Source organism: Scatophagus argus, chromosome 12 (assembly GCF_020382885.2).
Source record: "Scatophagus argus isolate fScaArg1 chromosome 12, fScaArg1.pri, whole genome shotgun sequence".
Taxonomy (NCBI): Eukaryota; Metazoa; Chordata; class Actinopteri; family Scatophagidae; genus Scatophagus; species Scatophagus argus.
The window spans coordinates 20,245,546-20,273,364 of record NC_058504.1 but is presented as its reverse complement, the minus strand read 5'-3'; the positions used below and the strand labels follow the sequence as shown (position 1 = coordinate 20,273,364).

The 27,819-nt window shown below is 38.8% G+C and overlaps 2 protein-coding genes across 5 annotated transcripts; one reads left to right on the top strand and one right to left on the bottom strand.

Annotated features, from left to right (window-relative positions):
- Positions 1 to 2,719: 2,719 nt before the first annotated feature.
- LOC124068592 (transmembrane protein 144-like) lies at positions 2,720 to 9,507 on the bottom strand. Of its 4 annotated transcripts, none has more exons than XM_046406975.1 (12): positions 9,435 to 9,507; positions 8,656 to 8,823; positions 8,410 to 8,532; positions 7,438 to 7,537; positions 7,179 to 7,259; positions 6,939 to 7,017; positions 6,634 to 6,713; positions 5,595 to 5,713; positions 5,194 to 5,313; positions 4,294 to 4,391; positions 3,383 to 3,436; positions 2,720 to 2,908 (listed from the first exon to the last, which is right to left on the bottom strand). In XM_046406975.1, the coding sequence occupies exons 2-12, from the start codon at positions 8,750 to 8,752 to the stop codon at positions 2,798 to 2,800; spliced, it is 1,062 nt and encodes a 353-aa protein (XP_046262931.1). In that variant the 5' UTR covers positions 8,753 to 8,823; positions 9,435 to 9,507; the 3' UTR covers positions 2,720 to 2,797. The 4 variants fall into 4 exon arrangements, with proteins under 4 accessions (XP_046262931.1, XP_046262928.1, XP_046262930.1 ...); XM_046406972.1 differs by lacking the exon at positions 9,435 to 9,507 and adding an exon at positions 8,928 to 9,140; XM_046406973.1 differs by lacking the exons at positions 2,720 to 2,908; positions 9,435 to 9,507 and adding exons at positions 2,933 to 3,172; positions 8,928 to 9,138.
- Positions 9,508 to 10,431: 924 nt separating this feature from the next.
- On the top strand, positions 10,432 to 17,318 carry gask1b (golgi associated kinase 1B). Its single transcript, XM_046407171.1, has 4 exons — positions 10,432 to 11,829; positions 13,329 to 13,546; positions 14,736 to 14,962; positions 16,759 to 17,318. Exons 1-4 carry the CDS (start codon positions 10,947 to 10,949, stop codon positions 16,964 to 16,966), a joined length of 1,536 nt encoding a protein of 511 aa, XP_046263127.1. The 5' UTR covers positions 10,432 to 10,946; the 3' UTR covers positions 16,967 to 17,318.
- Positions 17,319 to 27,819: the final 10,501 nt, after the last annotated feature.

Sequence of the window (27,819 nt, the reverse complement as noted above, 5' to 3'; positions counted from 1 at the left end):
AGGAGCTCAATCTGGCTGACAAGGTTCTCAAAGCAAAAATAAAGCAATCCACAAAGGCAGAATTACGTTAATGAATCTCAAGGTGAGTGACTATAACAAGTCTATTTTGGTCTACAAAATAACTCTTTCATTCACCTCAAGTAACAAGTTTTGTTATCAGTTATGTATCTTAAGTATCTTAAGTCCATTTGTCCCTCCCACTCTGTGTCAGAGTATTCACAGGGCATGGCGTTGTTAATTAAGAAGGGATTTTAAAGTAATGTGCAATTTCCACTCCATGTCTCGTCTTTTCACTTTACTTGCAAATATCAATTATACACTGAAACAGCTGAGGATAGTCAAGTCAGCAAGTCAATTTTGGAGATTAAGTATGTTTCACAATGAATTACACAAGCTTCTCAGAACCTCTTAATGGGTTCAGTTGAATTCTGGATTAACTTTGATGAACGGAGCAGAAGATAACAGCTCAGAACTGCTTTGTCCACAGCAACTTTTCATATCAAGACTGTTCATCTACAAACTTGTCAACTCACATCACCGCATGTGTTAAAAACAAACTGGAGTTGAGGGAGCTGCTGCTTTCAGTTGGCGTTGATAAGCTTAGTAGTATTTCAAAGCATTTTCAAAGGGTTTAGAATACAGCTGACTGTCAAGACTAATACAGCTGCTGCATGGAAATGTATCAGTTCCAGCTGAACTGAATATTAAAATCTAATAAACATGATTTAACTCAGTACCACACAGTAATGATTCGCAAATGGTGAACATTTCAGTTTCAGATGATCTGATTTTATTACTGGTTGAACAGTGAATTTTACAAATTCAAAATTACAAAATACATGGTGTGCAGATGAGTTTGTTTAAACTGACGGGGCCTTAAATTCCGCCCCAAGGAGGAAACGCCTCAAGATGGCTGAACACTATATGCCACATTGAACTTTGTGCAAGTTCATACAAAACGATGCACAAGACATGTACAGCAGTTCCATGTAGTGCAGCCAAAGAAACCAAAAAAAAAAAAAGAGTTTGGAATTTTGTTCTTTAACATCCTGAAACAAGCCAGCAATGACATTTCGGAAGTTTTATCTGCCAACATGGAGCAATAGATTTAGCAGATCTGAACTGTATAAAAATTTTAAAATAACAAGACGAACAAAGGCATGATGTTTGGATAAAATGTTGCAGCCAAATGTCGTGTCCTTGGGCGAACGCCTGCCTTATCCAGAGAACTTGTGTCATCTCTCATTTCTGTGTCTGTAGCTTGTCAGTGTAACCTGTCCAGTGAAGCATGAATGCCAAGAAAATAGTCTTTAAAAAGGGCATCCACTCAGAAATGCAAGGCAAATCTGGGCTCTTGTAAAAACCGATTTCTTTCACAAACTTCAATAAAAATAATGTCCACAGTGTCGCAGTGATGTGAGTTGATGTGTGGTGTTCTCGATGAGCTTTCTTGCGCAAAGTAGTCCCAGTCTGTAGATTGCAGTTAACTAAAAGTAAAAAAGCATTCTGAAATAGTTTGACCTTTCATTTGGAAAAGTTGCTAATATGTATGATAAAAATAACCACACAGCCAATCAGACTAGTTGAAAAAATAGAGATATGGGAGGCCAGACCTAAAGTCTGACCTTTCCCCCCTCCTTATCATCCCTATGGTTTGATTTGGTGGCCTCTATTGATTTGTTTTGAAAATTGATCCGTATGTGAGCGCAAACTGTCAGCACTGGGAACTGAGATCAGGTACATTTGTAATTATATTCTGCTGTAGAACATTCACCCTGAATCCACCTCCCCCCACCTACATGATCTATGCTGAGAGCTCACTTCATCATGAATGTTTATTGGTCTAAACCGCTGGACAAGAGCTGTATGCATTGCTTTGTTACCACAAGTGACATTGAAGTCTCAGCTTTTTAATAGCTGTAGCACATGTAATGTTTTTAATCAAATAAATTCAACCTTTGTGTTGCTTTAACTCTAATAAATCAAAAATAAACCCAGGTTATGCAACATACTTCGGGACAGTAATGATCTGCTACCTCTTAATAATTCATGTCTACTTTTGTCTGTCCAGATGGTGGCCTAAGTTCTGGTTTGCAAAGGGCTGTAACGAATAATTTAACCACTGGAAAAATTGCTCTCTCAAAATGTTCATCTCACTGTTGGCAAAACCAGGAGTGTTGTGTCGGCATCATGCATCCAATCAGTGCTTTTTTGTTTTATTTCAAATATTTAGTCAGTTTTAATTAACTAATTGCGCAGCAAAACCTCATTAACACGTTCTCCTGCAAACCAAACATAATTCATTCATGATAAGCTCTCTCTATATATTGAGTGCTATCACCCTCCCGCCATGCGCACCTTCCAGATCAATCAGAGCACATTGCTTTGATGCCATAACACAAACTGAGCTCTGCTGGGAGAAGAAGACAAAAACATGGTGGCATGAACAGCAAGAAAACAACCACAGTTTTGACAGAAATATAAACACTGTATATATACCAAATATCTATTTATATAGATAATATAAATCAAAATGAACAGAAAATGTTGTCTGTAGGGGCACAAGTAGATGGCTATGTGTCAGTATCATAGATGTTTTTTTAGCAGGTTGTGTGAAAAATGTGACAAAGCCATTTTGACATAAAGCACACAATGACACAGAAACAATCATGCTGTCAGCATACAGAGAGATATGTGCAGCAGGATGACATAACCACTGTTTTTGTGCAAGTGATGTATTAAGGAAGGACATTTTATTAGCAGCGACTCAAGAAAGCATGAGTGACAAAATATGTTTTCAACAACAAATACATGGCTTAACAGCAAACTTCCCCTGTGGACCAACCAGAAAGCATGATGGCCATTCCTGTAGGACACTGCCACCAAATGTTAGCTCAGGGTACAATGCCTGGTGGTATAAAGAAATCTATACTTTAGACTCTAGACTTTGGTTTATTTTAATGGCGTACAAAGAGTTTTATAAAACCAAGGACAATCTTTTCAAATCATTTGGACAACTGGAATGAATGAGTGTGTGTATAATGAAAACATGACAAATCGTGAAATGATTTCTGTGCACATTTTTTGTTTAGAGCTTTGAAATGGCGGTCAGCAAGGAGCCAGTCAGCACAACACAGGAGGCTATGAAGAAGATGAAGCAGTTGGCTAACCCCTGAGCGAGACAAAAGTGTTTAACATCAGCTTTTATCAAAATATTTGGTTTATACTGTGTTGTTTCATGAAGGAATAATAGTTAAGGTTCAAAAATTAATTAACTCACAACAAATCTGTAGGTCAATTTCAGTTTCATCAGTGAACCCTCATTTAGATTTATTGTGCGCCTTAGAGTTTGATTGATCATGATCAGCAATGTGCTGCGTACCTTAATCTCCTTGAACACCAAGGACCCCCACAGTGCCGCAACCAGACCGTATCCCTAGAGAGAGAGAATCAAACAACAAACCGTTAGTGAGCACAGACCAATGATTAAAAGTCACTGACTTTTAAATTTGGAAGGCCTTGCCAGGAGAGGTTTTAAAAATCACACACACATCACTTCACTGTGATACATCTTCTGCCGCAATTTATTTTAATTACGCTGTACACATACATGCTGCTGTACATTCACTGAGAGCATACTGCAGTATAGCATATACAACTGAGCGAGTTTTCATTACACACATTGAGTGAAAGCAAATAAAAATACATGCTGCCTTAAAGCATCAATGCAAACAGAACTGCACAAGATGACCTGAGTCCCTGAGCCCTAGCAGGGCCCAAGAATAGCAGGTTCATTCATCACTGGTCTGGGGAAAGATATCTCAACAACTACTGGCTAAATTGCCATAAAATTGGCCCCAGAGGATAACTACTGATGATTTTTCCTTTATGTAAAAATTTCCCATTTACAAGCATTTTTCTCCAAGTAAATCATATATTGAAATTGAGTTCTGTGGTCCCCAGAGGATGCACCATGAGACCAAAAATATAATGAGCAGCTTTCATTTGCATTTAAGAACAAGGCCAATATTGGGATAAGAAGCAAATCTCAAAAATAGATAAATCATGCATGACTAAATCTGAATGTCATGTCAGACACGGATGTTGATGCATTCAAAATATAACTGAAACCTCTGAAAAACTGAGTGTTTGCATTTCCCTTACACAGAACAAGAATCTGAATTTTCTCTGGGCCATGTGCAAATTCCAATCTGTCAGACCAAGTGGCAATGAACAGACACTCTTCATTTCTATTGACCAGCCCATTCAGGTGTCAGGACATGATGTACTTACTGCACTGACAATAGGAAATGTAATGACAGCACTCAGGTAGTTATTGGCTAGGAACCAGCAGTACGTGGCCAATGCCCACATCAATCCAGACAATAGACCTGAAGAGCACAAGGAGTCAAGGAAAGCAAATATAGTTCACAAAGCATATACAAAAAAAAAGTCAAAATCATGAACAGGGGGGAACAGGAATAAAATGCAGACATCTATGTATTTGTACAACCCTGACAGCACAAAAGTTGGGATGCTCTGTCAAATATAAATAACAGAATGTGATAATTTGATAATCTTGTAGACATACTACATACTCAGCTGAAAACAGAACAAAGACAATACAGTCAATATTTCACCTCGTGAAATTCATTGATTTCTGTAAAGACATGACGGACAGACAGAGACAGGGAGGGGGCATGTTTGATCGTGATTGTTTTTTCTGAATCAACACATCCAACCTTCCTCTGAGTGGATGTCTTTGCATATACAGCTTGGAAAAGGAAGCTGCTGCACTTCCTCTCATTCTTCCCATTTTGGGTCAAACTGAAACTATTATTAGACATGATGGTGGCCTCTTGTGTATGGCAGGTCTACGGTCCACACAAATGAATCAGCTGGTGGAAAATGGTGTCATGCTCTAGCCACGAGTCAGTTTTTAGATTCCCTGGCTGAGCTAAACATGGCAATTGTGAAGCAGACACTCTGGTTCATCTAGACATGTTCTCAACTATTTTGGATTATGGGCTTTGAAAATAAAGACATGTCCTACTTTCCCTCATTATGGGTCTCGATTTTGACCTGTTAAATGAATGCATCTTATAAAGTGTTAACATTGTGAAAAGCAATGTCACTGAATAATCACTCAAAAGGTTATTCCACAAAACCTCTGTCTGATAACCTGCGCGTTACCTGGTAGGACAGCTCTGGAGTAGACCCTGGGCCTGTTATTCATGGCAGCACAGTAGATGGCAAAGTACACTGTGCTTGCAACAAAAATGCCAGAACACTGTGCGTGAACATAGTCCAGGTCTGTGAAGAGGTTCAATCAAGAATTGCAAAGTTTTACATCATTTGTGCTAATCCCTGTAGGTTTGCAATAGCAACCCCCCACCCCCTCGCCACCACACATAGAAGCCTAAAATTAAACCTTATTCCTATAACTTTATAAGTTCAGTCAATAAAATCAATATCATAAGTTAGAAAAAGAGCAATGCAAAAGCATTAATGTTTATTCCATTTTGTCTTCAAGTAGGTGCATGGATAGTAGCTTAGAGTTCCAATGTGGTTGCTGTCAAACACTGTTATCTCACCATAGACGCTGGCTCCATGAAATATGCTGTCATGGCACGATGAATGGTTCTTAATGTAGAGGATGGGTATGAAGGAGGACCCGTACAGCAGGCCAGACATGACAGCAAGCAGACAGCCTCTGAAAGGGTGAGGAGACTGAGAAACTGCATGATGGATGGATTTTGAATCATATATTCACATATTTATAATTTTATCTATTTTAGCAAAACATTTGGAATGACAGAGATGTGAATTACTTACCCTTACTTGCACTTCTGAAGTCTTTCACTAGGTTTACAGCATTTTTCTGCACTTATCAAATGATTTTTGTTGTTTGATTGCTTCGTTTCATTGAGTGCTTACATTTTCCCCTACTTATTATTTTGCCACTGCACATTGATTGACAGTGGGATGAATGTGTTGTCTTAATTATGAGACTCTTTATTAAAGCTGGGGTTTGTTGCAGACATGAGAAGTCAGATTTTGAAAGTACCCAACTAAAATAAAAAAAAAATGTCCTCCTCCCTTCAGCTGTCAAGATAGCATGTTAGCATTAGGAAATTTTGGCAGCACTTTCTCTGCCATTCTTAAGCAACTAGCTTGCTAATAGTTTTAGCAATACACCTGCCTAGCCTTGTGGAAGACTTCAGGCAACAGCAATGGCAGCACAGGCAGAGCGCACACCCGTCGGCAAGAACAGGCAGGCAGGTTGGCCATCAGGTCAGGCTTTTTTCAGGTCTTTTTTCCTTCTTTGTAAAATACATCACCAACATTACCTTTAAGTCATGATTAAAACAAAGGCTTCCTGTACGTCACCACAAAAGAAACACTTTCTAGGAAACAAAACCAAGCCAGTCAGCAGCAGCATAGACTGAGTAACTAATGCCTCTTGAGAAAGCCTAGGAGTCAATTAAAATATTTCAATTTGTCTTTGAGGTACATTTCTATTGACAGTTTACTCAAAAAAATAAATAAATAAAATCAATGTATCATAAAGCTTCCCCTGTCTGTGCTATATTTGTCCACACAGCTAACTGACTGCTAATGAGTTCAACTCACATGAACCGCCTGGTCTTTGGCCCAATGACATCTATCCAGAACTCTGAGGAACTTGGTCCATAGCTGCCTGAATGCGTTCTCTGCAGAAAGGAAAAGCATCCAAACATGGAGTCATGTTGTATTTCAAAAACAAGGACACCATCAGACAAGCACAAAACAAGACAAAAGTCATTACACCTCACTCTGAGAAACCAAGTGGCAGGAACTGATTTTCTTTCAGAAACTCCTTGAGAGAATATCGGTGAATATAAATTTGCTTTGAGTGTGATGTCAGAAAAAGTGAAGAATGAAATCAAAGAGCTTACTCTGTCAATAAGTAATGGAATCGATTCTGAGTTAGGATGCAGTTCCACGTCTGTTCTCACAAAGAAAAAGATCAGGCCACTGGAACAAACACAAAAGTCATGTCTGTCATCCCATGCAAAGCTCAGAATGACAGACAGAAAACAAAGGGGACTGTGGTTTTTGTTTGTGTAGCAGCTACAGAATTAAACTATTTAAATGCCAAGAAGGTGGGAAACATCTCCTTCAAATTTACAGTTTACCTGAGCAGACACAACCCAGCGCCGCAATAATTTAATATCGGCCTGGAAACATCCTGAGCAGTAATTCCAAACCAGCCAAACCTGCCAAAAAGTCACATTTAGTTTAGTTTCCATTGAATTAGGAAATTAAGCAAATCTGCTCATCACACAAAGTGACATTCTCTATTACAGGAACCAAGAATTGCCTTCACTCACTTAAATGTCCCAGAATGCACAAGTTATTCACAAACTTAAAACAAAGGAAATGGATCTGTCTCACCTGGAACTGGCCCAGCCCATCAACAAACTAGAGGATCCCCAGATTAAAATCCCAAGACCAAGGCCAATCGCTTTAACAATTGGAACAGCTGTAATATTTCCTGTAGAAGAAATGGGACAAAAAGTTAGCAACATGCACGTCTTATAGATAGTGTGGTGCTTTACCTTTCTAGTGGAGATGATGACTAACGACTACATTCTTTCAATACCAACAATAGTGTAAGCAGAGACAAAGAATGCAGCTGAATGTTACATCAGCTTCATTGAAAGCTGATATGAAAGCTTTCTGATAAACATCCAGTGTACTCTGTGTCCTATTTTAACACAATGTTGGACAAGAATGTACTGATATTTGATAATAATAAATGTTGAGTGTGCCATCATCTCACAATGGAAAGAGAGCTTGTGACAGTATTTCAACTCTCATGAAAGATGTCTGCCTGACAAAGACACTGGGCATTGAAAAGGTGTCTCCTTGACCGACTGGTGTCAGCTGTGCATACAATTCACAATCTATGATGACAGATATGAGCTACTTCTAGCTGGCAAAAGGTGAATACCACGAGGCATTGACAGCTCAGCCCATTTTTTTTTTTAACTTTCATTTATTTATTTATTTATTTTGGGGTTTTTTTCTTTGGAATTGTAAATTGTTACTAACAATCAAAAAGTCAGCCATAGAGATATTCAGTGGCACATCCCTTTTAGGTCAAAATAGTTCACTATCAACAGTATTTCAGTAAAGTACTGTTTGTATCATGTACAGCATAAAATTAAAACACACTGTCAGTGTCTTTAAAATTGCTCTCAGTTCTCTCGCAGGAAGAATCAACAAAATGATTTCAGGGTCGACTGCAGCAGAATGCCAATCTTTAAATTGTATGCTCCATCTCGAAGTCCATCTGCAGCAACCTGACATCCACAACACTTAAAGGAGACTTGATTCTATGAGACGAAAACGCACAGACAATACCTGTAGCCCAGATGACGCCTCCAAGCATTGCAAAAGGGTAGAATTTGGGCGATTGAAGCATCAAGTCTCCAATCATAGATACAACCCATATTGCTGCACAGTTTATCCACTGAAAAAACATACCTGGAAAGAGAACATAGAACAAAATCTCAAAAAAATGTTTTAACATCATTTCAACATTTCATCATCAACAACTTCAGGTGAAAATGTTTCAAAAGGTTAAATGTAAAGAAAAGTCCTCTGTACCATCTCCTGTCTCAATCCTTTTCACAGGCACAAAGTTGCTTCCATACAACAGCACAGCAACCATATTTGCAGAAATCCCATAGACGAAATGAGTCATATTGGTCGAGTTAAAGGCGAAATCAAATGTTTCCAGTTTGCTAGCTGTGGCATTTTCACCACTTTTAGTACCTGAAAGTGAAAATTTGAAAACAAAACAAACATCCAAGGTAGTTGATTTCAGTCAACAGCCTCAGACTTCCTCACATCCATCATCACAGACCAATTTTCTATACCTTGTTCAGCTTCATGTTCCCTGCTCTGACAGCTCACCGTCAATAATGTGGCAACAAATAAAAGCAAAAGCGTGTATTTTGCCTGAAGCATGCTAAAAATGAAGATTTGTTTTCTGTGAAAGCGCTGATTCACAGTGATAAAAATCACAAAAGAGGCCGTGTGTGTCTGCAGTGCTAAGGACTGACTCTCAGCCAGGTGCTGCATATTATCTAATCATTCAATCCGACGCATAAGGGCTGCAGTGGATACATGAGAGCCATGCAAATACTGTAGAATGCAGAAAATCATGCCTGGTGTCTGAAATAACCTGCGATCTTATGGGAGGGTTTTTGTAATCTTTAGTAAATGTACTAAAAAAAATATAGGCTACATAAATAAATAAAGTAAATATAGAAATTACATGTTCCACTTTTACTCTTCTTAAGGTAAAATATTACATTTGTTGAATTGCTGTAAATACATAAAAGATCGCAACATGGTTGTCAGGACTCAGAACGACACTTAACCTGATCTGTAGATGGTCAACAAGGCACAAAAGCAGCTGCACCTCCAGAGGACACTCAGGAAGGTAAACGTGTCCCAACATACACGTGTCATACCGCTGCTGCATTCAGAGTGTCCTCAAACACGGCGTCCTCCTGTGGTACGCCAGCAGTCAAAAAAGTCCCTGCAGAGGATCATACAGACCGCGCAGAACATCATTAATCAACAGCTCCCCGTCCAGGAGGACATGCTCGACAAACAACGTCCTGAAGGACTCACTCTGCCCATCACCTGTCACCTACAGATCTGTCAAAACACGCAGCACGAGGCTTATGAACAGTTTTTTATCCTAAAGCCATCACCGTGCTATTACACCATCACCATGAAATTACACCCCTTTAATGTGCAGTAATTTACAATTTATGAATAATACCCATGAGGACTATTTATCATCATGAACAATGTCGTTTTTCATCTCACTTTTAACAGCATAAATTGGCAATGAGTGTATGGCAAAAAAAAAAAAAGTTTGAATGTGCAGAATGTGTGTGAATGAAATGAGAGCATCTGTTTATTGATTTTATAGCATTTTATATATTTAGCCCAGTTTTTGTTTGTCCCTGAATGTCATTGCGTGTTTTCTACAATGACAATAACATCTTACTTTAATGTGAGCATCAGTATGTTTACAGGCCACAGCACAATGGTTCTAAACTCAGGAGGGAGCTGCAGCGCCCAGCCTGTATTTCCGTACCGCCGCAGATTCTGTTTCCTGCTGTTCAGTGTTTTTCTATCCCGCAGTGAGCCCGCGATCTGAAGAGACTCACACAAATAAGAATGAAGGAAACTGACCAGTAGGTGTCGCCTAAAACGCGTGGCGTTAACCTGTAGGGGACCAAATATTTTCAGTACTTCGATTCAAAACTTTAATGACTTGCTCGCCACCCTTACTTCTAAAGTCTTTATTTAAATTTCATCAAATAGAATCCCTATGAGATGAGATGTGTGTCTGTAATTGTTGCGACAATGTTGTGAACCCTGTTTCTACAGGGTTTTACATTGAGCTGAAAGATTTGCATGAGGACAGTCTATTCAAATAGAACAACATGCTTCTTCGATAGAGCCTGGCTGCATCTGCACATCGTTTAATTGAGCTTGTAAACGGAAATCCTATGAGTTGTCCAAGGGTGATTAGGCTAATGAATTTCAGCGCACGCAGGCTGATGCGGGCTATGGAGTAAATTGAATGCATCCCTAAGGTGTCCCTTCTGTGCTTATTGTGTGTTTTTACCATACAATACATCTGAAAGAAGAAGAAAAAGATTCTGGCAGATCAGTTGACCTCATGTCGGTCTGGAGGGTGGTTTCCAAGCCTGTCCATCCCCTTCGCAGTTGTTTCCGTGCACTCTGTGACCACAAATCCTTCCTCCCTTCCATAATGAGTTTCGGAAGTTGAAAGCTCCTTATGCATTGAGTTTGCCGCAAGAAAAGACACTCAACCATGATAATGTTGCTAACGTGAATGATAAGTTCTAATGGGGAAGTCTCGCTTTCACTGGCCGTGCTTCCCTTTTCTAAAATTGAGCAGCTTTCGGAGGTGTTCTCTTTCAAAAAGGAGTTTGATAATTGCGAGCGCATGTGTTGTTTACTTGTTTTTTATGGTTTCACAAGTTGGATACTCCCAGCAGCACAGGGACAGAAGGACTGATAAAGAAAAGTACCGACATACTGGTGGATTGTATAATTTGGATATTAATGGTGCGCTACCGGATTCTGTGGATTTGCCCCGTGCGAGCTTTGTGGTCCCGACACGGTCTAACGTAGTGTACATAACGCTAAAGTCTAAGCGTCGGAAACCAGCAAACATTCGAGGTACAATCAGACCCAAACTGAGGAGAAAAGTGAGAAGAAGTGGGTCGGATAACTCAGCTTTTAGTCTGAACAAACTTGCCACTTTGGGGCGAAACGGGGGCCAAATTAAGCGCAGCTTTGCGCGCGAGACTTCCAGGGGAGAAAGCAGAGATGTTGATTATAAATCTTTGGATATAATCCATAAACCTGTCATAGATTTGCAGAGTGGCTCCCACAGTAGTTCTATCCGAATTTACAGCCAGAGGGCACCGCCTTGGTTCAGCCCGCAGGACGTGAAAGCCATGCGCTTCCTCGCGGATGCCAAAGTTTTGCGCATCAATGAAGTTTCTCGTGGAGGCTCTCCATCACTTCTGATATTTGAGGGCGAGACAAGCGGTTCAACGACCAGCCTAAATGACACAAAACTGAGCAATGTATGTGGAGGGCAGTGTGGAGTAATCAACAGCCCCGTGGACACCACAGAGGTCTTCGCCTTTCACCTGGACAGGGTGCTGGGGCTCAACAGGACACTACCGGCTGTAAGCCGAAAGTTCAGCTTTTTACACGGTATGTCAAAAGACACAAAAGATATACCAGTTTTACCAGTATACCGATATACCAGTTTTTATGTAAACCACTGAGGAAACTGAATGGTATGGAAGGGTTAAATGAAGGAACCATAAATCAGGCGCTATGTAGTTGTGGTAGGAGAGATATGCGCCAGAGATGTGCGCTGATGATTCAGTCCCACTTTGATAGCTGAATATTGTTCTGACCAGGAGTGTTGCCAAAACCTTATGAATCTAGTTCCCAGGAAACCAGTCAGAGACCAGGGCAAGTCCAGACATATTCAAACAAGTATGCACCAAAATTAGTAATAAACTATCACTATAATCAAACAAGTCGAAAGAGTTATGAAACTGGAGGAAGATTCATTTAATAGACTTGACCTCTTTAGTGTCCTGAGGGGGACAGGCCCCTCCATACCCTTTCATTTTCAAATGTCAGCAATTAGGTTAAAGTGCTGTGCTATATCTCAAATGCCCCAAAACAGTGTAATAAAAAGCACTGTGATACACATGGAAATCTCTGCAAGGTATAAATTTACCTTTACCCATTACTTTGTCAAAACCCTGAGAAAATGTCTGCACACTCTGTAATGATCTTTCCAAAGAGATGTAGTCAGCCACTCAAGGGACACACACAGCGAAAGACAAAGAGCCACTGTCTACTATTCTCTCTTCTCCACGTCACCATTCTTCCATCCATGACTAACTTCTGCAAAGAAAAAAAGTATTGTTTTTTTCCACTTTACCTCAGATAACACAGCATTGCTCAGATGGATTTAAGAAAAAACTGTTTAAAAACTCTCTGAAACTCAACATTTGCTGAAATTTAACTATAGTTTCTAATTATAATATCAGTTCAATTCAGTTTATTTGTATAGCACCAAATCACAACATTTGTCTCATGACACTTTCCAATTAGAGCAAGTCCAGACCAAACTGATTTTTTAGAGAAACCCAACAAAACCCCCATGACCAAGCACTTAACAAAAGTAGTAAGGAAAAATTTCCTTATAGAAGGCAGAAACCTCGGAGCAGACCCCAACCGTCTGCCTTGACCGGTTGGATTGTGTGGGGGAGAGAGAGAGAGAGAGAGAGGAAGAGGAAGAGTGTGGGGGGTACATAGACAGAGATACATAACAACAGAGTATTGGAATGACAATGACAGTATTAACAATAATGATTTTGACAGTAGTGGTAGTAATAGTAGTAATAATAATAATAATGCAGAAATATAACAGGTGGTAATAACAGTCGTCGGTGTCAAGCAGGACCACAGCAGAAGGTCCAGACACGATCCATAGGAACGTGAGAGACAAGAAAGCACAAAGACTCTGGGGAAGAAGTCAAGTTATTGACGTGCAATGATGGGACATGAAAATGTGTGGAAGGGGATTTAGAGGAGGAAAGAGGGGCTCAGTGCATCATGGGAGATCCCTGGCAGTCTAAGCCTATAGCAGTATAACTAACCATATAGTTTTTTTGATCCTTCCTCTTTAGATGGCCAACCCTGTCCACTGGTGTCATGGGATGCATCTCTCTACCCAGAAGGCCTTGCTGCAGGCTGGTCCACTGTGAGGTTAACATGGGAGGAGTACCAGAATTCCCTCAAACAGAGGTGTTGGCATAAAAACACCAGTCCAAAGCCCGACTCCGGTTGCTCCACAGTTCATCACTATGAATGGAGTAAACTTGCCCTGTTTGACTTCTTGTTACAGGTATTAAAAGCATTTTAAAATGAAAACATATATGGTGATACAAAGATTTTATGGATTCTAGATCTCAGTGAATTTGAAAACAGCCACCCCAACTTTACTGATCAAAAATCAAAATGCTTAATACAAATTTGTCTTTTGACTTTTTGGTCTGACATCAGAAATGGCTTCCAACAGCTGCTATTGCAGAAAAAAGGCTAAATATCCTCAGAGGTATTATTTTCTGTGTGGGAATCCCAGATCACAGATCAGATTTTGGCACTGAGGATTCATTTCCTGAGAACTATTTAATTCATCCTTTCACCATAAAGAAGGAACCACAGTAGAGTGTAGAATTGGAAAACACATAGTTTGTATACCTTTTGAGCTACTTAATCAACAGTTGAGGTCATAGTACCACATCTTTGATTATTTATCTTCTATTTTTTTATTTCAATTTCCAGTCCACAGGGCATATAAACCGGTTTGTTGAAGAAAGGTGATATAAATAAGTTATTTCATATAATTTTTACTATTAAATACCAGACAAATCACAACTATTCATATCATTGAAAGATACATTTTGGACTGAGTGATGTGACTGCAATGAAAATCTTTACAGATTTGTACAGTAAAAATAATAAATCTGTGCTAGAGATGTTGAACAGACATCTCTCAATCTAATGTTACAAGTATGAATAATATTTCCTAGAGGGAACATAAGGTGAACAGGATCGGACCAAGCACTGAAGCCTGTGGAACACCGTACTTAAAAAGGAAACATCATAAACGTGAATGAAGTGAAATCTATTTGATAAATATGATTTAAACCAGCATAGTGCTGTCCCTGTGATCCTAGCCTCATGTTCTAATCTGTGTAATAAAATGCTGTGATCTTCAGTGTCAAAGACAGCATGAGGAGGTCATTAGGTTAAAGGTTACTTAACTTTAACCAGTTCTGTTTCTGTGCTGTGATGGACTCTGAAACCAGACTGAAACACTCCAAACAGATGGTTCCTATGTAGGTGAGCAGTTAACTGATCATGTATTCTTAAATGATGTAAAAGGGAGCCACTCAATTACTAGTTACCAGGGTCATCAAAAACTTTTAAAAAAATGACAAAAAGGCCAGTGACAACCATGAGTATATACTCAACATATCAGCGACAAGTAGACAAGTCTTCACTTAACAAATGTGAATTTTCTTTTTCAGATTCACAACCGTCTAGATCACAGTTGTTGTGGATTCAGGCCCAGGCAGGAAGATGTGTGTGTCGAACTTGGCCACCATGCCGAATGCCAGGACCAGAGCCACATACAACTGACAAACATCATCCACAGGGGTCACGATCCCAGACACTTGGTCTTCACCAACAACAAAGGGTTCTTTGACCGCAATGAAGACAACCTGGACTTCAGGCTCCTGGAAGGAATCAAAGAGTACGTTTTGATCACAACACTGACAAGGCCGTTAAATTAATATGGATTTGTTCATGACAGGTCATACAGACAGGAGAGAGCAAAATAAGAATTTTTGTCAAATTTATCAGTTTTTTTCTCTAAATGTTCATAGGTCAGAGCAAAGTTTGCAAGAGTCCAGGACCATTTATTCATGAATATTTTTTGAGATTAAACTGCCCACAATAAGCATTGGTTGTAATTGTTGGTGCGTAAGTGATTGGTGGACACTTTTTCAGGGTTTCAAATTTTTACCCCGTTACAACATGTAGTTGTGTTTTAAACTTTTTAAACTACAGTGTAAATATTAAAAATCCCATATCATGTCAGTAAATATGTAGTGGTTCTAGAAAGTAAATATGTGTTTTGGATATGAATCTGGGGACATGATAATGTGTTCTTTCTATTCCCAACTGATCTGTGTGGGTATGTAATCTCAAACCACACTGCAGAATCATCGCTTTCATTTCATTCGTCTTTTGATCAATAAATCAGTGAGTCATACCACTGTGGAGAGTGAATAGAAACTGTGGTTTGGCAAGGATGCTTGTGTCTCCTCCCCATGCGAGGATCCTTGTGATACTCATTGAAAAAGCTTTTTTTCTTGCCTGATGTCAGCCCAAATTGTCAACTCATTACACTCCTTTTCCATTTACTAGAATCAGGAACAGTCAGTTCTGTAGAGTGGGCTGAGTTGAACATCTGGTCCCAGACAACTTTTATTCAGTCATTTAAATCAGATACAAATGAAATATGAGTCTAAATTTAGCAATTATCTGATAACTTTAGGTTGTAAGACATTATTAACAGCCTACATGATTTTTATTTGAACATTTTAAATAATCTGTAGATCACAGGGGATTCTTTGACTAAGATCAAACATAAAAGATTTTCTTGACATCTTATTCCAAGCACATTTCAAATTGCATATGGAACATGCCGTATCACAGTTTTTCAAACTAAGCTGAGCTGCTTGAAAACCCAAACATAGCCTACGTAGCAGCCTCTGAGTCTCTAAATGGCTCTTTACCAGCCATCTTCAAAGTCCACATGCTTCCCACCTTTCTCTATTGTGGTTTGTCATTTTAGTTACACAAACATTTCTGTGAGGCAGAACTCCTCTGCAGGCAGTATTAAAATCCACTCTAAAGTAAGTGAGGTGATCCATAAAACAGTACACTCAACTAACACCAGCTCTAAACCTGACAGCTGTCACTAGCTACTTCATATATATCATATGAAGACCTGACCTTACTTTTACCCATTCTTTTAAATAGTTAAAATGCCAAAAAGTACTACCTTTCAGTCTGTACTTGTATTAATAGTCTCCTCATGACAGGCTGCTTTAAGGAGCTTTCTTTTCGCAATGTCTGCAGGCTCGCCAACTAACACATGATGTTTTGTCAAATCTATGATGTTGATCCATCATCTGTGGGGGGTTAATTTACAGATATTATTCTGTTACCTTTTTACCTTCAAATTAAAAAAAAATTGACTTGGTTAACACAGAATCCATGAATCTCTTGCAGGTAGTGAGAAATAAATTGTGTATGTCCCCAGCCATCAGTGAGAATGGATTAAAAAGCACAGAGGCCCCTTCCACAAGTAGTGCCAGCGTTGACTTGCTGTTGGTATATTTTGGCTCCACTTATTGAGAACAAACCAGACTTATCCCTGGCAAGAGAAGCTGTGGCTGCAAGCAGCTGTGCCTCCTAGACATGTACCTGACAAAGCATCTCAAATTCATTGTACTTCTTTCTCACATTCTGTCTTTCCAGGCTTCCAGAGCAGGCTGTGTCGGTGCTGAAGAGCATGAGGCTGAGGGAGAAACTCCTCCAGTCTCTGTTCCTGGATCAGACATACTGGGAAAGCCAGGGCGGCCGACAGGGCATCGACAAGCTGATCGATGTAATTGAGAGGCGGGCTAAGGTCCTCCTCACCTACATCAATGCTCATGGGATCAAAGTCATCACAATGAATGTGTAACAAGAGTGTCATGGGGTCAGACTGTGAGACGCAGATAAAGTTAATTAATGGCTTGATCCCTGGGACTTCACAGTATCCTTTCAGAATATCCTTTTACAAGACACTGGACTTTTGACCACTTTTCTGAGTGGGCCTGGATAAAAACATCAATAACGTCTATTGTTACACGTATTGTAATATTCTTTAATATCAATGTATATCTTTTTAAGTACATGGTGTTAACTAAAACTATCCTCAGTCCTGAGGATGATGAAGTACTTTTTATAAATTCAATTCAATTTCAGTTCAGTTTATTTATACTGCGCCAATTCAGAACAAAAGTTATCTCGTGACACTTTCCAATTAGAGCAGGTCTAGACCAAACTCTTTAATTAAATTGTAATATAGAGAACCCAACATTCCCCCTTGAGCAAGCACTTGGCGACAGTGGTGAGGAAAAACTGCCTTTTAGAAGGCAGAGAGAGGGAGAGGGGGGTGGGGCGTGAGAGAAGGAGCACACAAGCAGAGATGCATAGCAGCAGTAATAATACCAGAAGTATTGGAACTGTAGATAATGATAATGACAATGAAGTATACAGAAGGTACAGTGCTATGATTATGATATTATGATAGCAATATTAGTAACAATAATAATGATAGCAGGTGCAGCAGAGCAGTAATAGAATCAAAATAGATTATGACTAAACAGTAGTAATCGCAGTAAGTTTCAAGCAGGACTGCAGCAGGAGGTCCAACCACGATCCATTGGAACCTGTGAGATGAGAAAGCTAAAGGACTCCAGGGAAAAGTTGAGTTAGTAATATGCATTAATGGGACATAGATGTGTGCAGAAGGAGAGGGAGAGGAAGAAAGAGCTCAGTGCATCATGGGAGGACCCCCGGCAGTCTAAGCCTATAGCAGCAGAACTAGGGGCCGGCCTAGGCCAGCCCTAACTATAAGCTTTATCAAAAAGGAAAGTTTTTAGTCTACTCTTAAATGTAGAGAGGGTGTCCGCCTCCTGGACCAAAACCAGAAGATGGTTCCATGGTAGAGGAGCTTGATAACTAAAGGCTCTGGTTCTCAATCTACTTTTGAGGACTTTAGGAACCACAAGTAGCCCTGCATTTTGGGAACGTAAAGCTCCGGTGGGATAATAGGGAACAATCAACTCTGTGCAATGGCAATAGCTTAGCAATGGCTAAGTCATCTAGCGTTGCTATATTACTGGATAATTTGATCTAAGGTGTTCAGGGCCCAAAACAATAACTGCAAGTCATCCAGGTTTTTATGCCTTTAAGACACGCCTGAAGTTTGACTAGCTGATTTGTTTTTTTCTGGTTTCATTGACAAGTACAATTGTGTGTCATCTGCGTAACAATGAAAATGTATGGAGTGTTTTCTGATAATATCACCAATCTGGAGCATACAAAGGGTGAAGTAGTATTGGCCCAAGGGGAACTCCGTGACTAACTTTTGTGAGTCTGGACGATGCATCATTAACATGAACAAATTGAGATCGATCTGATAAATAACTCTAAAACCAGCTCAATGCAGTTCCTTTAATGCCAAGTAGGTGTTCCAATCTGTGCAATAAGATGGAATGGTCAATGTTGTCAAATGCAGCACCAAGGTCTAACATTACAAGGACAGAGATAAGTCCCTTGTCTGATGCCAGTAGGAGGTCATTTGCGACTTTGACCAATGCCGTCTCTGTGCAATGATGAGCTCTAAAGCCAGATTGAAAATTCTCAAATAAGTTATTATTATGAAGAAAGTCACATAGCTGATTGGTGACTGTTCTTTCAAGGATCTTGGAAAGAAATGGAAGATTAGATATTGGTCTATAGTTGCTTAAACCCTCAGGTCAAGTTTTTTAAGGAGAGGTTTGACTACAGCTACTTTAAAGGACTGGTGTACATAACCTGTTATTAGGGACAGATTGATCATGTCTAATAGACATGTGCTAAGTAAGGGTAAAACTTCTTTGAGCAGCTTAGTAGGGATGGGGTCTAAGAGGCAGTGCTGTTGGCTTGGATGAATATATAAGTGAATATAACTGATGAGGGTCAATAGGAGAAAAGCAGTCAAGATGATTATCTGGTTATCTGGTACTGTTGTTTCTAAGGTTCCAGTATTTGGATGTCAATTGGTACCAGCTGAGGTCAGTAGGTGTTGAATTTTGTCTCCAATGTTTAAAATCTTGTCATTAAAAAAGGTTATAAAGTCATTGCTGCTGAGGGTCACAGGGATACAAGGCTCGATAGCACTGTGGCTCTCTGTCAGCCTGGCTACAGTGCTGAAGAGAAACCTGGGATTATGCTTGTTATCCTCAATTAATTTTGAGTAATAGGCTGCTCTGGCAGTCCGTAAGGCCTTCCTATATAATGTAAGACTGTCTTGACAGATTGAGCAAGATTCAATAAGTTTGGAGGAAAAATTTTTTGTGCATTTTGCTTTAATTTACACACATCTGTATTATACCAGGGTGCAAGTTTCTTTTGTTTTATGCAGGGTTTTTTGACTGTCTTGCAACCTAAACTGTTCAAGTCATTTTAGGTTAAGGAGACTTATAAATCAGTCATTTGACTTTGACATTTAACTCACAGCGATTTGTAATTTCTGCTGCTAAGGCCTGTCAATCAAATCAATAAAACAAAAGGTGTAGTAATATAGCATGGCATCATGGTTTTCTGCACTGTTAAACAAGCACCGTTATGAATGAAAATCTGACGTGACAGAAATGGCAGAAGTGGCAACGTCTTTTTCCCAAGTTTTGGTTGATGAATTTAGGTTATGTTTAGTCGCATTTACCAACTCCCTTCCTCACTCTCCAACACCCTCCCGTTTTTTGATATGTCAATGAGGATATGTTACATATTAAGTTTTGGGTCTTCATTTCTTTATTCCCCAAAGGCTTATACACTGCCATCAATATGTACTGAAAACACTGCAGTTAAAACATTTGTACCCTCCAAGGGCACTTCAGCAGCTGTAACTTGCAACTGAGTGGCAGGACTTCAAAAAACAACAATGTCTTATTATATCTAAAAAGCCATAACCCAGATTGCTTGGTTTGATTGGGGTCGCACATTTGCACTGTAGAATTATTTCAAGTCAAAGGGGTTTCACAAGCTTTTATTTTTTAAGTTCCAGTTTAGCACCTGCATGGACAGAGCTAAGTGTAGTGAGAAATTACAAAGTGAAGAACTTTAAGATGAGAAGTTCAGTGATGTTTTCTCATTTATATGCATTCTTATTTTTAAGTTAACCACAAAACCACCTTTAACCATTGTCATTGTATTTATTTATTTTTGTCCTTTTTTTTTACTTGTTGAAGATATTTGAGCATCTGATGGTGAATAAAAGCATTTACTTGTCAAATATTTGAGCTTTGATCAATAAAATCACTTGATGTTAATGTTAATGGTGATTTCATTTTAAGTTAATTACAACTGAACTCATGTATTGCATTTAGACTTGAAACATGAGGACACTTGATTGTAGTTAATTTGCCATAGGTAGGATAATTGCATTTGTATCACCTTTACATTGATTTTCTAAAATGTTTGCCATTTATATAGTCTATAGTAACAAAACCACCACTGAATAATCATAAAATGTAGATCGAGTCTCTAAAAATGTATTAGTAAAGACATTTTTTCCTCATGTCCCCACAGCATCGGTCAAAGCAGGTCAGAAATAGTCTGTGGCTCTGAAATCTGAGCCCAAGTATGCTGTCTGCTTTTCATGCTGTCGTAAACAGTGCTTTGGGCTCTGAGAGCTGGAGCAGACAGGGCTTTGTAGGTTATTTTCTCGTGTCCGTGTCGGGCATTCACTGGGCTGTTGTTTTAACCCCTCTGCACCCGTATTAGTGCATCACTGGGGTTTATGCCTCTGCGTGTTTGTGTAGATCCCTCTAGTTCCCAGAGTGCTCTGCAGCGGAACTTTACGCACATGTGTATAGGCATGTTCTCACACAATAGCATACACATAGACAAAAGATGACTTTTGACCAATATATGAAACAATATATGTAAAGACACACACAGACACATACACAAGCATTAGGGTCCGGAGCTTTCCCTGACAATTTCCATATGTCACCACATTCATTCCCAGTCAGTGAAATTAGACCACTGCCAACACAGTTTGTAAAGTCCTGCAGGTCAAGTGTTGCACTCCAAACTGACGAACACGCTATTTGATATTAGCAGAAAAATGCTCTGCAAAGAGTAAGATGAGAAGACAGTTGGTTAGCATAGCTTAGAATAAAGACTGAAAACAGATCACCTAGCTCTCTTCAAAGGTAACAAAATCTGGTTAGTAGTGCCTTTAGAGCTATCTAATTAACACATTATATGTCTTTCTTTCAAGTGGCACTGAGTTGTGACCAAAACACAAAAATATGTCTTCATGTGAAATGTTTGTAAATCTTAATTCCTCAGGCAAGTTCTTCAATTTTCAAAATCACTAAGAGGTGATATTGTACTGCTTTGTACTGTAGTTTAGTTTTTTTTTTGTTTTGTTTGTTTGCTTGTTTGTTTTTTAAACAGGTTTTGGACTGAGCTCCTGACATGCTCAGTGTTGTTTTCACAGATGAAAACAACAAATTAACCTTTTGTTGAGTTTATCTCAGCAGTTTACTTCTTTTCCTTTCACTCCTTTTACCTTTTCTTCTTCTCCTAAGTTCGGTATAAGGTTTATGTTTTTGCTGTTACTTCCAAGGATGTAGAGAAATGGAGAAGATTTTGCATCTGAGGCAGCAAATGAGAATAATTTGTCATGGTTTATCTCAGCAGTGCCGAGCTGGTGCTGTGTGGTCTAACTGCATCCAAACAGAGGAACTCTTTATTCGTATAACTTCTGCACAGTGGTGATAATCACCCTGATTTTCCATGATGTCACTGTTCCTATATCCTGCTCTCCAGAGTTTGCCAGTGACCTTCACTGAACTCTGACTTCAGCCTAACTGTAGTTGAACATTTTGAGATATACACTTATTCTCTTTCTCACTGAGAGGTAGATGAGATGATATCACTCTCTCATCTATGACTGAATGCAGAATATGAAGCCACAGCCAGCAGGTGGTCAGCTTAGCTTACAATAATGCATCTAAAAAGGGGGAGCAGTTTCTCCAGTCCACCTACCAGTTAACATGTTTCTTTACTGTTTGATTATTTTACACAAAAAGCAAAGTTTAAAGCATCTATTTGTGGTTTAATCTGTGACAATCTAGCTGATTCTCCCATATTAAGCAAAGCTAAGCAAAGTAGGTGAGTGGAGGTGACAAGAAAATGAACATATTTCACAAGTAACTTAAGAATTATCTTCATATATACAGTTATATGTATATATAAAGTCAATGGATTATGTTTTGGGGTGGGGCTTTTTATCTGTTGCAGCCTGACTTCTGATAAGTCGGAACAGCTTTCATATTTTTTGAAGCTAAAGGGTTTTTTAAAAAGCCTTCTTTATTCTTCTTCTAACATTTTGCTGCCTTTCAGTGCCAAGAATCCACACAAGTATTTTAACAACAGCACCTTAATGTTAACTGTCAGACCACTCCAGAGGCAGATTGCTTGAAAAAAAACCCACTAAAATGATTCTCCTTTGTCTCTTTCAACACAAAAAAAACCACCAGACACAACAAAATCTCCTGCCAATTTGCCTCCAAAGCTGTTAGGCAGGAAGTACAGTTTATGCTGATAAGGACTTTGGAGGAGAAATTGAAAGAATGTCAACATGTCCCACATGAAGTCATGTTAAAACTTGCTTATTTCAGTAAATAGCCACATTTTTTGCTTGTAGGTGTATGAAATCGGGGCACACAATTAATAACGGTTTTTTGATCATTTTGAGCAGCATGTAGAAACTTTTTTTTAATCTTTCCAGACCTGGGGCACTGCCTGGATGTTTTACTTTTAATTCTCTCTTTGTAGAGAAGTCCAGGGGGATTTAATTTAACTAACCTTACTGAAAATATCTAATTTTACCTTTCATTTCTTCAGTCTTAATATTCCATCACTTGTCAGTTCCTCTCTCATCTCTCTTTCCACTTTAAAATATCCATATTTTTTAAAACTAACAAACAAACAAAAAACATTTTTATTCTTTTGTTTCTTTGTTATTTATTTTTAAAGATTTGTCACATATTGTCCAAACCATCCAGCTTTGAGTGTTTCCATATCTGCAGTTTTTGTGTAATGCTAATTTTTGAGAAATTCACACTTATCCTCCAGCTATTGTGTTTCTGGTCATCTGATTTTTTTTGAAAGAAATGTCATGTGTAAATACTGCTACTTATCTGCAATTAGAAGGCTCTGTCAAATAAGGATACCATCCAATGGATTTTGCCAGAAGTTCATGGACCCTCCGTGTTAATAATCTTTTAAATCTGATTTAATGAAAGCAGTGAGTCAAATATCAACTTGGCATAGCATCTAACCCTAAGAGCAAACATGTTTTTACTGCACCAATACCTCCCTCCATTCTGTTGTAGCTGAGAGGCAATTTTATGAAAAGAAATAAACTATAGCTCATCAAAGTGGAACACTTAAACTCTTTCTGCAAACTCTTGATGGACTGGTTGCACCCCAGATATTTAGACTTGTCACAGCGGGAAAAACATAGGTGGACCAACTCTGTCTTGACCGAAACAGTGCAGTGAACCAGCATGCAAAGAAGCAGACCTCCTATATCATTAATCCACCCGAGTTTCCAGTTATGATATGTCAAAATGTCTACTGTGCAATCAGTCCACTGAAGGTGTCTGTTTTGGTACACAGAATGCTGGGAGGAGGGAAAAAAAAAAACTTAAAGGCAAATAAAAAAGTACAAGCTGACACAAAATAGAACATAAAATATCATGACAGGTTTTACAGACTGATATCAGACAACATTCACCGTTTGAGGTCTAAACCTGAGCAGAGCCATTGAGCAACTTTAAAGGAATGAGTGCACATACTAAAAACCGGGGTGAGGTATCTCCATGGACTGGCATCTCAAACATCTGCTCCCAGAGATATATGGGGCAATCAAACAGTTGTGAGCTGAATATGTCACATTCTATATTTAGAGATCTTGTGATGAGAGAGGTGTAGCATGTGGAGCACACAGCAGACTCTGTGTGAGACCGCTGAGTATGATTGCTTCTAAGATCCAACATATAACATCAAAGGAAAATGGTTTTGATTTGAACTTTTTAACTTTTTAAAGAAATAAAATTTTAGAGGAAAAAGGAAACAGAGTGAGGTATAACCATAATAAAATGTATTTGTTGGGATACCCATTAGTTGTGTCATAGAGCATAGCTAATCATCATAAACATGCATTCAACATGAAAACACAAAAGTTCACCAAAGTTAGAACATCTGAAAACCTACATTAGATGCTACAGTCTACTAAATGTCAAACTCAAGGTATATACACAGCATTCTACAAATCTGATGTTGAGTAATAAACAAATTCTCGAACAAGAAATTATGTCACACTTGCCAGGGTTGTGGACGCAGATTGTCCTTTTCTGTAAGCGTGATAGACTATGTACTGAGGCGTATTCAGCCAAATACTGCCTTCTCAAAGACCTTACCTGGTGCTGGTGGTAAGCTTATGGGATGACTGTTAGGACCCTTACATTGTGTTTTGGTACATAAAATCATTGAAAAAGTTGGTATTTAGTATGTGATAAATTGGGTGTGCAATACAGCGGTGTTCTAAAAGTCCTTGCCTTCATTTTCATTACGAACTCATTTAATAAATACTTACTTAATAAACACTTCCCAACATATATTGCTCACACCCTTCAAGAAAGCAGAGAGTGTAAGAGAAGCTCTTTCCAATAAGCTTTCTATTGCTCAAGAAGTTCATGCACCTGTTCCTGTGAGATCTATAGCACATTGTTCTTTTCTTTCTCCCTATGGCCTGCCATCTTAGCAGCTTGGGAGAGCCTTTTGTTGTAGGTGCCAGTTTCACTGAGGGGAACAACTTTAGACTCAATCCAAATTTCAGTCACAGTTTCACTTTAGCTAAAGAGGTTTGGGTTCCTCAGCACAACAGCAAGGTGAGAAAGAACACAGGAAGTGATCATCTACTTGAAAGGGCCCACGGTATTTTTTAAAAAATGTTTTATTAAAAAATGATTTTTGAAAATGATGCAGCAAGGTCCAAGATATTCTGACTTTTAGCCTCCAGTTAGTGGAGAATCCCACCTGAAGGGCTTTCCTTTTAAAACAGGTCCACTTCAAGTTCAAGCTGAGGTCACCCTGATATCGCTCGATCGTTGATTATTTTTCCACTGCCCAGCAAAAGAAGATTATTTACAATTACAAATGTAATCTTACAAAGAGCTCTGCAAATAAAGTAAAAGAGCTCTGCCGTTCTAGGCAGCATTTCCTGAGCACGTGATGTCCATTAAAATATCCAGAACTGGCAGACAAAGCCTTCATCTCAAACCCAAATAACAGGTTGCAAGAGTCAAGTGAGTGTCCTCAACCACCACTTTTCTAAAGGCACCCAATCCAAAATGAGAGAATATGGGTTTTATTTTTATTGTAAGACTGCAGCAGATGATTTTACTATCAGTTATCTCACTTGAATAAGAATGACCTGAAGTAATTTTTGGTATAGAATGAAGACCTACGGTTAAATGATGCTGCTCTAAACACCCTAAATGTGCCATAAAGAATCTGAGCATGTGCTGTAGTTAGCCCCATTTTGGACCCTGGAGCTTCTTCTTTTCCCAGCAGTCAAGTCTTCTGTCATTGAAAGACACAGAGGAGAGGAAAAATGAAAAGACAACAACCCTCACAGTGTAAACCGGACTAACACAAGTCACTTTGTTAAACTGACAGTATACTCGGCCGTCGAACTAACACAGCCATGTGCAGTCACTGACTATAGGTGTGAACAGCCTGAAGAGAGAGGCACCAAATATTCCTCTCCTGACTAGTCTATCTGAGGTCAAAACTGTGCCAGCAGCAGTACTTTGAACTTGGCTGGTCCTCACTCATGAACTACAGAAAGATGTTAAGTCATTTACTGTACATTCTATACCAGGAATGGGAAATCAAGGTACGCCTCAGAGGAAGGAGAGCATCAAGGTTGTCAGTCTATTCAAAGAGCTCAGCAGGGAATATTATAGATTAAATTACTTTTTGGCTGAGAGATTTTGATTGATTTTTTTTTTTCTTGACTAAAAACCTGCTGGATCTTCCTGCCCATGGCACGTGACTCGTCCATCTTCTCATGATGTGCTAAAAAGTCTCAAGATGTAAATTTTAGAGGTGACAGAAATACGTAAAATCTCAATCAAACAAAGAATTTTGTTCTTCGTGGGGTAAACTGACACTGAGACAAACATGACCAAACATGACAAACTCAGCATTTGGACATGAACAAATGATGAGTTTCCTCGTTTGATATGTTTTGCCAGACATACACATTTGTGTAAACTAAATGCTATTACTTTTTTACTCAGTTTGTTACAATATTTTTTTAACTAGGCTTCAGAACAGCATGAAAGGAAAGGTAAGAGACTGGAAGATTTGTTTATTGGGCAAAATCCTGTGGATATCAAAGGCTGCCTAACACTGTAGTCTCACTCAAGAAAACTCTGACAATCTGACATTTGGGCTGAACAGATACTCTTCTTGTATTCTTCTGTTTATTCTTTTCTTCTCTTATTTTTGTTTTATTTTTCTTTAAAGAAGAATAAAAGACAAAGGAGGGGTCACTTTCCAGCTATCTGTAAACTACATTCGTTACTCAAGTCCTGCTCTTAAATACAAATCTGAGGTACTTTACTTGAATATCTATATATTATGGAACTTTATACTTCTACTCCACTACATTTCAGAGGCAAATATTGGGCTTTTTATTTAACTACGTTTTTTCCGGACAGCTTTAGTTACTTTACAGTTGGCTGTGTTACATTTCATGTTAAATGAAAACCATGTGCCATTCAAAATTTGATTATTTTGAATATGAATGTTTCTGATAAACTGAAGGATTAACCGCTCATTTTTGGATTGAGGAAACCACCCCAACCACTCGACTCACATGATTGCGACATTAAACCAAAAATAACATGACAGAGAAACAATATCACAGTAAAAAACGACACACCAAGCAGAAATGCTCCCTCAGGAGGATGTGTTTTCACTCACGGATGCTGTTTTTTGCACTCACAGTGCAAAAATGGTCCCTGACAATGTTGGGACATTTTATAGCAGTCTTTGTAGCACCAAAAGTGGATATTTTGATGTAGTTTAGACATTGGGAAAGTTTCCAGATGTGTTTATGGTGACAAAATAAGGAGCCAAAACATGAGCTTTTACTAACTCCAAATGAGTGTTTTTTGTGCCTAAACCTAACCAGACCCTAAGGACAGCACAAGTAAAATTAAATATTGAAAGTTTCAGCATATTGAACTTAAAGTCTCAGCATATCAAAGATTTGCAGAAATGTATAATTACAACATTTATTCTGGCAATAACTGAGCTAAATATTTACATACCTCGACGTGCTTTCTCAGGCTGGAATTAGTTTGGAATTTTTGTGGCAGTGATGAAGTTTGTGCATGCTAAACAAAGCAAATATAAACAAGATGAGTTTTTCTTCATTGCAAAAATCTCATGGACAGACATGGACAAGACATGGTTATGAGTGCTCTGGTAGTGAGAACTCATCTTCTTAATCTGTTGTAGCCATCATTACTACAATCGAGTTCCAAATGAGCTGTTCAAAAGATGCAACTAAAAGGCGTAGGAGGAGTTTACTGTGACTGTTTTTTCTCCCATTTGCTGACTTCGAGGTTATGCTTCAAAGCAAAGAGTAATGAGAACCCTCATAAAAATGTGGTGGAGTACAAATGTACA

Coding starts and splice junctions, on each gene's coding strand:
- LOC124068592 (XM_046406972.1), bottom strand. CDS start 9,132: ATGCAGCACCTGGCTGAGAGTCAGTCCTTAGCACTGCAGACACACACG. Junction 7,260..7,437: donor ATGGGCTGGGCCAGTTCCAG/GTGAGACAGATC, acceptor ACTTTTTGGCAG/GTTTGGCTGGTTTGGAATTA. Junction 7,018..7,178: donor GCTGGGTTGTGTCTGCTCAG/GTAAACTGTAAA, acceptor TGTTTGTTCCAG/TGGCCTGATCTTTTTCTTTG.
- gask1b (XM_046407171.1), top strand. CDS start 10,947: ATGGGGAAGTCTCGCTTTCACTGGCCGTGCTTCCCTTTTCTAAAATTG. Junction 11,830..13,328: donor AAAGTTCAGCTTTTTACACG/GTATGTCAAAAG, acceptor CTTCCTCTTTAG/ATGGCCAACCCTGTCCACTG. Junction 13,547..14,735: donor TGTTTGACTTCTTGTTACAG/GTATTAAAAGCA, acceptor TTTCTTTTTCAG/ATTCACAACCGTCTAGATCA.